This window comes from Bufo bufo, chromosome 4, assembly GCF_905171765.1.
Source record: "Bufo bufo chromosome 4, aBufBuf1.1, whole genome shotgun sequence".
In the NCBI taxonomy this organism is placed as follows: Eukaryota; Metazoa; Chordata; class Amphibia; order Anura; family Bufonidae; genus Bufo; species Bufo bufo.
In genome coordinates this window covers 192,076,192-192,091,022 of record NC_053392.1, presented here as the reverse complement: position 1 = coordinate 192,091,022, position 14,831 = coordinate 192,076,192, and the positions used below count along the sequence as shown (strand labels likewise).

The 14,831-nt window shown below is 39.6% G+C and overlaps 1 protein-coding gene across 4 annotated transcripts in view; it reads left to right on the top strand.

The window, feature by feature from the left end:
- BCHE (butyrylcholinesterase) overlaps positions 1-14,831 on the top strand; it is a 218,252-nt gene that overhangs the window by 137,622 nt on the left and 65,799 nt on the right. For 2 of the 4 annotated variants that reach the window (XM_040428177.1, XM_040428176.1), the window contains exon 3: positions 4,309-4,475. The exons of 1 other annotated variant lie outside the window; for it this stretch is intronic. In XM_040428177.1, the coding sequence (XP_040284111.1) occupies positions 4,309-4,475 (167 nt within the window). Of the gene's footprint in view, positions 1-4,308; positions 4,476-9,338; positions 9,592-14,831 lie in introns of those variants that run through there. One more of the 4 variants, XM_040428178.1, reaches the window with a different exon arrangement.

Here is a 14,831-nt window from a genome sequence, read left to right as displayed (position 1 = left end):
ATGGGACCTTTTAATGTATTTATAAAGTATGTTTTTATTTGTGGTGGCTAAACATAACTAATGGGAAAGGTTGGTTATCTGAAACAGACCTGGTTAAATTTGGTGTGAATCCCATGATGCATCTCCATTCAATTTTATGGGCTGCAGGAAATAGCCAAGTACAACTGCTTGGCTATCTCTGGCAGTGTCATAAAGTTGAATAAAGCAGCAGACACACGTGTGAACAAGGACCCACCAATCAGACATTTTTACCCTATCCTAGGGATAAGTTGTTGCCGTGGGATAACCTCTTTAATAAAGTAATTGATCAAAAGTGATAAGTTTTCTTTAAACATTGCTATTCTCTTACATAAATGTATTATTATTATTATTATTATTATTCATAATAGAGACATCACAATCATAATTTTTATGTAAACTATATTAATAATTTGTTTAAAATGTGTTTAGATGTGTAGATGTGGAATTCCCTATATTCTATTAGTTAATTTAGTAATAATCTGATCTTGCTTACCCTTAATGTTAAAGAAGTCCAGCTAGGCTCCATGTGCTCATTTTAGTTGTTAAATCTATTATCCTACTTCACCTTGATGGACATCTGCACTACCCTCAGTTAATCAAAAGCTGTCACCATTCTTCGGGAGTTATTATAATACATGCATTTAGTTTAGATAACATGTCTCATAAAGCATGTGTGCTAACCCTGCTACATCCGTATGTGTATGAAATTAAGACAAATATTGATGATGAAATTAATTTGAAGAAGGTAGAAATTCAAATTCTTTAAGCTTAAAAAAAATACATGAATCTATATTCCATATATGGATTTTTCTGTTATGGCACCTATGACTGCAAGGAACAGCTAATCATTACTCCCGAACCAGTCCCATCTCATGTCATGCTCAATAAAGAAACTGATACTGTACAATTTCTTCTTTAGTGGGTGGTCTGTCACCCAGGGTTATCTAATGCAGATGGCTCTCCACTGTCAGATATAAAGTATTGAAACTTACACATTGGTATTTATCCAGATGACTAACTCCATCCATCTTGATCCATCTATGAAGTTTTATTCTGCCAAATTCTGCTCTATGTGGCCAGGGTGGACCTTTACTGTGAATTGAAGTCTGCAATGAGCTGCTTTACAGTCCCTCCACTCTGTTCTGAGCCCCATCCTGGGAACTTGATAGAGTAGAATTTGGCAGAATAAAAATTCATAATTACACTACTCCTGATGAGAAAAGCGCCACAAATGGTATGTTTGTACTGTTCTCCCCAGCTCGCAGTATGTTCAAAAGTGCTGACACACTCCCTTTACAACTGTCTCATTTTATCTTGTGGGGCCCATATCGTACAATCACTGAGTGACTGTTATTCCTCAGAGTCTTAAAAAGGTGTTCACTGAAGGTGAAGGTGTCTAAAAGAGCAGGACAGGGTTCGGCAGGTGTGATTGGCTCTATTACAAGCAGGGGCCGCAAGATCAAAAATAGGGAAAACATATTTTGATAAGCCCTTTGTTGTCTAAAAGCAGCCATTTCAATCAACTGAAAATTTACAAAAATAAAGCCACCAGAAACACTTGTATATGGTATAAGAATGTCTTATGCTTCATTTTTCTTTAAAATTCTTTAAACAGTTTGTCTCCCTGGAGTGATAAAAAAAAAAGCTCAAATATGACCAAATGTTATCATTATAGATCCAAATAAAGTTTTTACCCTTAAAATACAGCTTAGCCTACTTCATATTAGAATTTTGGCTTTCCGTTTCTGAGATCCGTCATGGGCTCTCAGAAGGAGTCCAAAATGGATCAGTTTTGCCCTAGTGCATTCTGAATGGAAAGGGATCTGCTCAGACTGCATCAGTTTTCCTCTGTTCAGTCACCATTTCACTCTGGAGGCAGACACCAAAACGCTGATCTGTCCTGACACACAATGTAAGTCAATGGGAATAGATCCATTTTCTCTGACTCAATAGAAAATTGATCTGTCCCCTATTGACTTCCAATGGTGTTCATGACGGATCTGTCATGGCTATGGAAGACGTAATACAACCGAATCCGTTCATGATGGATGCATGTAGCTGTATTATTGTAACAGAAGCGTTTTGCAGATCCATGACGGATCCGCAAAAAAATGACGGATCCGCAAAAAACCCTAATGTGAAAGTAGCCTAACTTCCTGGGATAGGAGGCAGATCTGTAGCTTTTTCCCTCCAGAAATAGGCTTCCCCTATTTACCACTCTAATTTGGACTTCAGTATGTAGTGAAGTGTAGGAGGGATGGTGGAAAAAGTACAAAATAAATCAATGCACACAACAAAGTTTTGTATTATGCATACATTTGCTGTTTTTATGCCATTTCAACAATACTGCCTGAACACTGTATACTATGTGGTATAGAACACTGTGACACTGTTTTTGTAAAGTAGGGCAATGTATTTATTGGGTGCAGTAAAAGTTCTCTAAATAAGCAGTCAATGCCAAGCTTCATCTTCAAAGACAAGCTTGGTCTGTGGGATATTGCTTTGTCACGGACTAACGAGAATTGTATTTGCCTGATATAAGGGTGGATTTGCCCAGTTTTCTAAAAACTTGTTAGACTGTTTTGGTAGAAATACTTGACAATGAGGTAGACATTGCCATCTTCAACTATATTCTTTAATGGATGTCTGTTCAAAGAGGCACCATTAGAAACTACAGTTAATTTTAATTTGGTAAAAGACAGATGTTGCTTTTCAGTTTATTATGGTAAAAAAAAAATTAAATAATGTAGATAAAGTATTAGAAAACAGATGGGAACAGATTCCCCAACTTAATGTTTAAAGAGCTACAGTATAACATGAGGACACCATGTATTATATAATATCAGTGATGCAGAGATTTTTCTGTCCACCTCCACACTAGTTATTTCAATGCCATACTTCACATCAATTTACTGCTTTATATATATATATATATATATATATAATGTGGGGATTCGCTTTGGTAGTTAGGATCAGTGGGTGCAGAACAGAGGAAAAGTACAAGTTCTTGGTTCAAAACATCAGTGTTTATTCACACATGAAAGCAAAAACTAAAACGTAAGTTGATTGGTGATCGCTCACACACATGAAAAGTTCATATACAAAAGTCACCTTTTCTCCTGGGTGTTACCTGTTGGTAGTTCTGCTTTGTCAAGTCCACAGGCAGGCGTTAGGCAGCCTGTTCACACTCACAGGAGTCTGAGCCCTCGGATCACAGCACACAGACCTTATGAGCTCCACTGTCAGGCGGAGGTAATCCTCTCCACCTGGCAGTGCTGGCTGGTTTTTAAGCCTGGCAAAACCTGGCCTGGAACATGGGGAGTAGTCACCCACCCAGTACTTTGACTACTTCCAGTAAGAGCCGTCCCGGATCAGCTATTACAGCCATACTAAGTATCAAGGTGTCAAACAGCAACTGCTGCTGACACATAAAACCAGCTCTTACTCCACCGAGGCCAGGAACCTCAGTGACACGTACCTGTCATCCACAATGATTCCTTGTACCTTCTTATATTATATAATGAAAGATGTACAGATTTTAGAATGACCATGGTACAGGCAGAGAATTAGGATAAACAGTAGAATTTTATAGCTCAGAATAACAGAACATGCCTTTGAGGGTCTGTAAAAATGATCCCTGGTGAAGCTTATTCTTTGGATGATGTGTAAGTAGAAAAGCCAACAAGCCATTTATTATTATATATATTTTTTTATTATTATTATATTATTTAGACACAGGAACAGAGCAACAAACTGAATATTTGCCCGGGATGAAGAACTGGCTAGCTACAGTTCCAGCTACTATCTGCCATTGTAGATGTCGATCAGCATTTGTTTGCCTGAGACGACAGAGGCTGGTTAGAATAGTCAAAGGTTATATGCATGGCTCTCAAACTTGTAGTTTGAGGGCTTTTTTAAATAAAAAGTACTGTAGAACACTTAGTAGTATGCAACTGACTTATGTTGCTTTTCCATCTCTTATGTTGCAATTCATTCTTTAATCCACAAATGTAAAATTGTCTTGGTCAAAAAGCTCAGTTCTGTCTATCTGTATTCCTAAGCTTGATAAATAGGTCACAGAGAATAGCACAGTCTGCACAGTGTACTGATAAATCCTATAACACAGTGTGGCATTCAGAGCTTTTAATTCTGACTGATATTACAAGCATGTGTTGTGTGTTTTGAATATGGACGAGAAACCAAAGGGCTGCTTATATAAAGAATGGAATGAAAAATATGAGCAGAGTATGTAATAACAGTCGTTACGTTCAAATATCTCTCGTTTAGCAATCCAAATGGAGCACAGTCTCAGGAAAACAGATGGCCAGCTTTCACACTTGATGAGCAACATTACCTTATTTTAGACACAGAAGACTTAAAGACAGATCAGAAAATGCGTGCCAAGCAGTGCAGATTCTGGAACAAATTCTATCCCAATATCCTGCAGATAACAGGTAAATATAACAGAAAGATCAAAACAACTTTATAATCTTAACATATTGCTCAAAATAATGATAGTATTCTCACTGCAATTTACTTGTTTTGAATAAAAATAGTCTGTGCTTCCATGTTTACAACTGTTAAAATGTTTGCTACCATAGTAATGGTAAAAAAAAAAATATATATAATAGAATGAGTCTTGTGTATTAGAAATGTCCAAGAGAAAAAAAAATTGTAGAGTTATTATCATGAAGAAGGACAGGCACTCTTTTTCAGGGGGTCACCTTAAGCTTCATTCATATCTGCATCAGGAACTCCAGAATGCAAGTCAAAGATGGACCCATCACATGATGTATGGCATCTAATGGACTCAAATGGCTGACTGTATTTCTGAGCTATCCCCTCCTTTCTGATCCTCAGCTGTCATGTGACCAGCACTCTGACTTTACAAATAAAACAGTATCTTATGTGTGGATAGGAAACCAGTTTTTCTATGTATTCCTATGAGAACCTCAATGTCAGTCTCATAGGAATGAATAGAGAAGTAACTGGCTTCCTGTCCTGTGTCACTTGCACAGCAGAGTGTTGATCACATGACACAGTTAAGGATCAGAAGGGAGGGGATAACTCACAAATACAATCACTGGTAAGAAAATTACATACACTACAGTTTACATCACATACTTTTCTAACAGGTCACAGGATAAAGTTTTTTGAAGGAGTGCTACTTTAACAACTGTTTTTGCCAAAATATGCTAACTGTATCACTACTCTGTACATTTTCTAGATTTTGGCACTTGAACACAGTCATCAAATGTTGTCCAAAACATTGATCCATAATAGTTCCAGTTTGTTTGAAGACTCAAACAGGTTTTCCTCTAGGATTTAACTTTCTGTTGAACCATTCATGTTACTTTACCTCTAACTTCATTAGGCTAGGTCCATGCTAGAAGTAAAATCTTTCAACAGTCTGCTCTGACAGTAGAACAGCCTACTGCATATTATCATATCTAGCATAGCTTGCGCATTGACTATGAAGCGACCTGGCGGGGATCTATGTAGTGTTTGCACAAACTGCCACAAGCATCAATTTGTGCAAGCACAAATGCTAGAAATTGTCCGGATCCCCGCCGGGTCCCATTATAGTCCTTGGGGCCTGGTGGTGCTCCAACCTTTCCGAATAAATACTATGAATTACAACAGGCTGTTCCTTTGCCAGAGCAGCCTGACAGAAGATTTTAATGCTGGTGTGAAATTAGCCTAAGTTTATTAGAACTTGTTGCAGTGAATTATCCCCTTAGCAGAATCTTTGCAGCATCACGCTTTGAAGTAAAAATTCTATTTACAGTGAAATATATGGTCATTGATATCTGATGACCTTAGTTTCAAATGGTTGCTTTGGTATTGACAATTTCCCATTTTGACTGGTAAAGAAAGGTCTCTCCTACCTCTGCTATGGAATATTGCAGCTCTCTTGAAATTTTTGTATGACCCTTAGTGACCTAGTTCAATTTTGTTCTCCTTCCACAGTGACTTGTCACACTTTTTAAAGACAAATTTTTAATCTGTGCAGTATTACTTCCATTGAATAATTTTCTATATATTTATACCTTCACAAAAACATTCAATATAATGTAACAATACAAACAGCTGTTCGACCTTCCAGTTTCAGGACTGCAATAAGCTGGAAAACCTTGGACCCCATTTATTATAACTGTCAAACAGAAAAAAAAACTGTCCTTATTGCCCATAGCAACCATCTAGAGGCCAGCTTTCAATGCTTTTCCTGTTATTGGAAAATAAAAGCTACATATGACAGGTCGCAATGGGGAACAATTTTTCACAGTTATCAGCAAAAAATAGCCCCTTAATTCCATTTGATGAAATATGTCAATTTTAAAACCATTTGGCTGTTCAAGTAATGATTTAGGAGTTTCAAAGTAATTGAATAAATAATTACTTAATGTACTATTTTTATGATTAGATATTAATCGACATTTAGTACATTTATTAGAGTATGGATCTCACTCATTTAAGGGGTTCAATATGTATCGGTTACACTTACAGTGCACAAAAGTAAAAAACAAAACAAAACAAAAACCATAAAATGGTTCATTTTATATGGCTGTTTTTTTAGGTTTTTTTTCACTGACGCCTTTCTGAGGAATGACAATTAAAATGGCCCCCTTCCATTGCATAGGGATTGCTGGTCAGTGAAAATGGACAAAATTGGATATGTCTTATTTTTTTATGTCCATTATTCATGGACCATCGAACATAAATTATAAAAAAAAATGGCCATTTTGCATCAGTATGTGCTTCCATTTTCTGTCCGTCTATCTGCATTTAATGGTTGTTTTGTGTGTATGTGTATATATATATATATATATATATATATATATATACACTCACCTAAAGAATTATTAGGAACACCTGCTCTATTTCTCATTAATGCAATTATCTAGTCAACCAATCACATGGCAGTTGCTTCAATGCATTTAGGGGGGTGGTCCTGGTCAAGACAATCTCCTGAACTCCAAACTGAATGTCAGAATGGGAAAGAAAGGTGATTTAAGCAATTTTGAGCGTGGCATGGTTGTTGGTGCCTGACGGGCCGGTCTGAGTATTTCACAATCTGCTCAGTTACTGGGATTTTCACGCACAACCATTTCTAGGGTTTACAAAGAATGGTGTGAAAAGGGAAAAACATCCAGTATGCGGCAGTCCTGTGGGCAAAAATGCCTTGTGGATGCTAGAGGTCAGAGGAGAATGGGCCGACTGATTCAAGCTGATAGAAGAGCAACGTTGACTGAAATAACCACTCTTTACAAGCGAGGTATGCAGCAAAGTATTTGTGAAGCCACAACACGCACAACCTTGAGGCAGATGGGCTACAACAGCAGAAGACCCCACCGGGTACCACTCATCTCCACTACAAATAGGAAAAAGAGGCTACAATTTGCACGAGCTCACCAAAATTTGACTGTTGAAGACTGGAAAAATGTTGCCAGGTCTGATGAGTTTCGATTTCTGTTGAGACATTCAAATGGTAGAGTCCGAATTTGGCGTAAACAGAATGAGAACATGTATCCATCCTCTAAAGGCTACTTCCAGCAGCATAATGCACCATGTCGCAAAGCTCGAATCATTTCAAATTGGTTTCTTGAACATGACAATGAGTTCACTGTACTAAAATGGCCCCCACAGTCACCAGATCTCAACCCAATAAAGCATCTTTGGGATGTGGTGGAACGGGAGCTTCGTGCCCTGGATGTGCATCCCTCAAATCTCCATCAACTGCAAGATGCTATCCTATCCTATCAATATGGGCCAACATTTCTAAAGAATGCTATCAGCACCTTGTTGAATCAATGCCACGTAGAATTAAGGCAGTTCTTAAGGCAAAAGGGGGTCCAACACCGTATTAGTATGGTGTTCCTAATAATTCTTTAGGTGAGTGTATATATATATTATATATATATATATATATCTTATATTATAAAAATGAGTTTCTGTCTGTCTGTTCATTATGCGCGACCAAACGACTGTAGCGATCTTCACCAAATTTGCCACACAGGTACATCAGGCGTCCGGGAAGGTTTTAGACCACGTCTCAGCTCTTTAGGGCGTACCGTTCCTGAGATATTACCAAAATATGACCTGCATTATCCAAGTCTTTCTGTTCATATCCCAACCGCCATACACACGGTCATATGTCCCTTATCAGCCAATAGAAGCTCGCATGGTCCTTAGTTTCCACATATGCAGTTTTACTCCAGGTTTCCATAACAACCCCGGCATTTTTTTTCACTGCTGTAGGTCAGCTTTAAGTTAGGGCTACAGGACGACAATAAGTCACACGACACATAGGGCTCAACTATGCTGCTACATGCATCCATCTTGGATGGATTTTTTGCGACTGTCGTGTCGTAGTCGCAGCATGTCGCAGTGCAACACTATAGCCTATTATTATAAAAATTGTTGAGACAAAATTTCATGCAGCACATCGTCATGTAGCCCTAGCATTAAAGGGGAAGGGCGCTGTGGAGGTCACTGTTAAAGGGGAGGGCGCTGTGGAGGTAACTGTTAAATGGGAGGGCACTGTGGAGGTCACTGTTAAAGGTGTGGGCACTGTGGAGGTCACTGTTAAAGAGGCAGGGACTGTGGATGTTACTGTTAAAGGGGCAGGGCGCTGTGGAGGTCACTGCTAAAGGAGCGTACACTATGGAGGTCACTGTTAAGGGGGCAGGGCCACTATTAAAGGGACAACTGCTGTGGAGGTCACTGTTAAGGCAGCAGGGTACTGTGAGGTCTCTGTAAAGGCAGCAGGGTATTGTGCAGGTCACTGTTAAGGGGGAGGGCCCCTGTTGAGGTCACTTTCAAGGGAGTAGGGTGCTGTAAAACTCATTGTTACAGGGGCGGGCTGCTGTGAAGGTCAAAGTTAAGGGGATGGGCTGCTGTGGAGGTCCCATTTTAAAGTGGTGGGGAACTGTGGGGGTCAGTGTTAAGGGGTGGGGGACTGTGGAGTTCACTGTTAAAGAGGCAGGGTGCTGTAGAGGTCACTGTTATCAGGGATACTGTCTATCTTTTAACGACACACACAAAAATTAAATGAAATAGATGAAATATACCCCCCATTAATTATTAATTTAACATCAGGCCATGTGAAATGCCCTTTAAATGAATGCTGACCAACTTGAATATTGTCAATAATTAAGCTACTTATGGATTTTCAAAGAAAAATGGAAAATAATGCATAAGCAGTGCTCCTATTGGGATCCACCTATTTGGAAATAGAACAATTTCAATAATAAGAACATTATCTATGTATATTGCATTATTTTTTAAATATATTTTATTTTTTTTATATTTTGCAGCAAATATAACAAAAGACAGACCACAAAATGCCGATTATGCTGACCCTTCGACTATAAACACCAATTATGTTACATAAAAAAGAAATATATATATGTTCTGTTTCAGTGCAATCAATTATTCAAAGCCTCACTAACCTTAGAAACCAATGCCCCCCAACAATGTAATCTTCACTACTCTTAAACTGTGCTCACAAATGCCATTCAGAAAGCATAAACGTTTCATAATCTGCTCAATCTCTGAACTGGAAAAATACTTTACCAATAAATTTTTTCAATTTTTTTTAACAACTTAGCTGAATGTTTGCTTTTTATTATGGTCAGTCTCAGTTTTCTCCAAATAAAGAGCTTTTAGCTGCTCCAACACCATCTGTAGAGACAATGTAGTGGGCCAACATTGCAGCAAACAACACTTGGCCACCAAACACCTCACATAAAACAACCTAGGGAGTGAAACCCCAAAGCGGTTTTCTCACACTAAAGAAAAAGGTATGGTAGAAGCTGTAAAGAGACCTACCTACTCTATATTGTCTTGATCAAATATCCAACCTCACGCACCCCTAAAATTTGTACTTGGCCACAATTCCATATACCATGTAGAAGCCCATATACCATGTCCCACCATCTTCAGAAAGTGCAATTCCTTGAAAATCTTCTATTATTAGATTTCCCAACTTACCAAGATGAAAAAGTTCTGATTGTTAGGAAAAATTATTTCTCATCCTACCCTATAATTGCAAAATCGACTGGACCTGTAGGTATGATATCACAATATGTTCTCTCTCCTCAGTGGCATTTACCAAATTTGCCAGAAATAGTTCTATACTTGAGCATACTGAATAACTTGAAAAGAAATGAGACCAAAAGACGATCTGTTACCAGCATATTAAAAGACAATTCTGGAGCTTGTTGTTGGGCCATTCCTCTATAATCTTTTTTAAAAATAAGGATAAAACTGGGTGTTACAATTTGGGGATGGTCCCTGCTCACTCTGGCCAATCAGTGCCGCCTCGGTGAGACTTTACAGAGACACACACCCATTACACTCACATGTACCTTTATTCCTAACTTACAGTAGGACAAATGGAGGAATGGCACAAACATAAATTCATTAAAAAAAAGATTATCTGAAATTATTTCATAAGGAATGTAAGTAGTTACTAAAACAGTCATGTCAGGAGAGGTGATAGGTCCTCTTTAATAGCTTTTCATGAGAGATCTAGGTTCTTAAAATAAGCACTCCCATAAACATTTTTATGCTCTGGCCCATTAGAAAGTTAAATAATGTAAGTTCTACTGAAGGTAATCTTTAACTGGTGACTAAATTTGTTTGTTATCCACTCCTTTCTGGACCCTATCTGTGTCATGTGACTAACACTCTGACTTCTGGAGCAGAGAGAAAATTCAGATCCCTCTATTACAGCATCTCAGCCCTGTACATAAAAAAAGGGTTTATTAAAAGCCCAGAAATGGCTTGCAATAAAGACCAATTTAAAAATAAAAAAGATTTTTAGATCAAAATGAGTACAGTGCAATAATAAAAAAAATACTTTAATGAATTTTTTTGTTTAAGTTTTAAAAATCATATAAAGTATGCAGGGTAACAGACAAAAACGTCAGTAAGTGATAATGCATTTAGGCCGAAATCCATTTATTTTTATCTCCACACAGTTCGGATGTAATTTATTTTTTGGAGGTTGTTGAATTTATTAAAACCAGCACAAAGGTGCTGACGTGTCTTACAATACGCAGTTAGCGCACATGAGTGATAACATGATATTAGGGCTCAATCTATTTCCGTTTATTTCTATCTCCACACGGTTCCAATTTATTTTATTTTTTTTGAGGGTGGGGTTGTTGAATTTATTGAAACCAGCATATGCGTGATTACGTGTCTTACAATACCCAGCGTAGTGCAGAACATTATCTGTGAGTAATAACCTACCTAATATTAGGCCTAAATTTATGTATTTCAATCTTCAGTTCATTCCAGTTTTGGTGAGATGGGAGGGTGGGGGGGAAAATAGTTTTATAGTAGTTTGTCAACTTGTGTTTTACACTGGAGAATTTTTTTTATCTCAATGTTTTAACGAGGAAAATACATTGGGTACAAATCTGTTAGTGGCACAGATACTGTAGTATTTCCAAAGTCGAGTGTCAGTAGAAGTGTCTTCAGTGTGTTTGTGTAAAAGGAAGGCCATCATATTTTCTTTAATTTCCAGAAAGTAGATTTGCAAACAGTTCCATATTATGTGTGACTGTGTACATTTAGGCCCAAAAATATAAGGGCTACGGAAAGGTTTCAAACATAAGACACAGAATCGGAATGTGGGTAGTAGCAGCAACTGCTATCTGGCCAGAAGTAGCAGTAGTAGTAGTAGTAGAAGAAGTAGTAGTGGAAGAAACCAGCGTCTCGCTGAGGCCTAGTAAACAACCAGGGCGGGGATACAAAACACAACAAGCAGAACACTTAACTTCTGAGGATGATGGATGAACAGGACTTCAACAAGAACCACACTCCATCTCTTCCAAAAACAAATGAATCTATCCAGAGCATGGAGTGATGGGTAAAGTCAGACTAAATAGGGGAAGGTAAAGGTCACATGATCCACACCTGAACAGGAGGTGTGGACATACCAGCAACACACAAAGTGAAACCAAAAGAGGCTGTCAGATCACTAATGTGCAGCCAGTCTTTCAGACCTTCTAACACCTTTTACAGGTGTGACAGTACCCCTCTTCTATGGGTGACCTTTGGGCACCCAGGACCGACCTTATCAGGATGAGCTCTGTGGAATGCTCTCCCCAGACGACTAGTATTAACTAGCATTAACATCGGTCGCTGGAACCCACATCCTCTTCTCTGGTCCATAACCTATCCAATGAACGAGATACTGGAGGGATCTCCGGAGTCCACAATCCTGCTTATCTGAAATTCTAAAATGCCGTCCACCATGACAGGAGCGGGATGTAAGGAGGACGGCTCAACAGGTTCGACACATTTCTTTAACAACGATTTATAAAATACATTATGGATTTTCAAAGCCTGAGGAAGTTCAAGACGGAAGACTGCAGGGTTAACAATGGCAGTGATCTTATATGGACTAATAAATCTTGGGCCCAACTTCCAAGAAGGTACCTTAAGTTTAATGTTTCTTGTTGACAACCACACAGAATCACCCACTCTCAGGTCCGGACCACTCATACATCTCCTGTCAGCCACACGCTTATACCTGTTGGCCATCTTTTTCAGGTTATTTTGGATTTTCCATCAAATAGAAGACAAAGAAGAGAAAAATTATTCCTCCTCAGGAATGCCAGAATTTTGAGCACCAGAAAATGTACCAAACTGTGGATGGAACCCATATGCCCCAAAAACGTCAACTTATCAGTGGATTCCTGTCTACGGTTATTTATAGCAAACTCAGCTAACAACAAAAATGATGACCACTCTTCCTGATTCTCTGAAACAAAACATCTCAAGTAAGTCTCCAGATTCTGATTAGTGCGCTCCATCTGTCCGTTCGACTGAGGATGAAAAGCCGAAGAGAAGGACAATTGTACAACCAGACGAGTACAGAACGCTTTCCAGAATCTGGAAACAAACAGAGTCCCTCTATCAGACACCACATGAGAGGGAATGCAATGTAGTTTCACAATGTTATCGACAAACACCTGTGCAAGAGTTTTAGCATTGGGTAGACTAGGTAATGCAATAAAGTGTGCCATTTTACTAAAACGATCGACAACCACCAGAATCACGGGTTTTAGGTAAATTAGGTAGAATTAGGTAAATCTGTGATAAAAATCCATGGACAAATGGGTCCAAGGTCTGGATGGGATGGGCAATGGAAGCAGAGACCTGGAAGGCCGCTTATGTGTCACCTTAGCACGTGCCTAGGTATCACAGGCTGACACATAGTCCTCAACACACTTATGCAACCCCGGCCACCAGAATCTGCGAGAGATGAGATCGACAGTCGATCTGCTGCCAGGTGCCCAGAAAGCACAGTACAGTGATGCTCCTCGAACACCCTGTGACGGAATACGGAGGGAAAAAACAATTTCCCTGGAGGACAAGAGTCCGGAGCATCATCCTGTGCCTCCAACACCCTGGTCTCGAGATCAGGATAAAGAGTGGATATGACTACCCCTTCATATAAAATGGGACTAGGGTGCCTTGGGTTCAGTCACTTAGCCGACTACAGGTAGGTCAGATTCTTGTGATCCGTAATTGGATGAATTGCTCCTTCCAACCAATGATTCCATTCCTCGAACGCCAACTTAAATGAACCTGTCACCTGGATTTAGTGCATAGAGCTGGGGACATGGGCTGCTAGATGGCCGCTAGCTCATCTGCAATACCCAGTCCCCACAGCTCTCTGCGCTTTTATTGTGTTAAAAAACAGTTTGGATCCATATGCAAATGACCTGATATGTGTCCTGTATCCGGAGATGAGTCAAGCGGAAAGGAGCCCAGCACCGCCCCGCTGTGGGGACTGGTTATTGCAGATGAGCTAGTGGCCATCTAGCAGCCCATGTCCCCAGCTCTATGCACAAAACAGGTTCTCTTTAATGGCCAGAAATTCCCTATTCCCCACATCATAATTCCTTTCAGCCGTCGAGAGTTTTTTAAAGAAAAATGCACATGAGCGCCATTTACTGGGTAAAGGACCCTGCGACAAGATTGCTCCTACCCCTACCTCGGACACGTCAACCTCAACAATAAATGGCTGAGACGTCCGGTTGCACCAGAATAGGGCTGAAGCAAAACATTCCTTTACAGCAGAAAAGACATGTAATGCCACATCAGACCAGATAGAAATATCAGCACCCTTCCTAGTCATGTCTGTTAAAGGTTTAACCACTGATGAATAGTTTAAGATAAATTTACGGTAGTAGTTGGTAAACACCAAAAACCGCATAAGCGCTTTCAGATTTTCGGGTCGATCCCAGTCCAACACGGCACGGATCCATGAGAAAACCTAAGGATGAGAGCAGGTAACCCAGAAATTGCACTTCCTGTACAACAAATACACACTTTTCCATCTTAGCATACAACTTATTCTTAGGGATGAGCGAACCCGAACTGTATAGTTCGGGTTCGTACCGAATTTTGGGGTGTCCGTGACACGGACCCGAACCCGAACATTTTCGTAAAAGTCTGTGTTCGGGTTCGGTGTTCGGCGCTTTCTTGGCGCTTTTTGAAAGGCTGCAAAGCAGCCAATCAACAAGCGTCATACTACTTGCCCCAAGAGGCCATCACAGCCTTGCCTACTATTGGCATGGCTGTGATTGGCCAGTGCAGCATGTGACTCAGCCTCTATATAAGCTTGGGTCAGGTAGCGCTGCACGTCACTCTGCTGATTCAAGCATAGGGAGAGGTTGCAGCTGCGACGTTAGGGCGAGATTAGGCAGATTGACTCCTCCAAAAGACTTCATTCTGTGATCGATCTGCAGCTGTGGATCATTGAAGTGCTAATATTGACTTGCTCA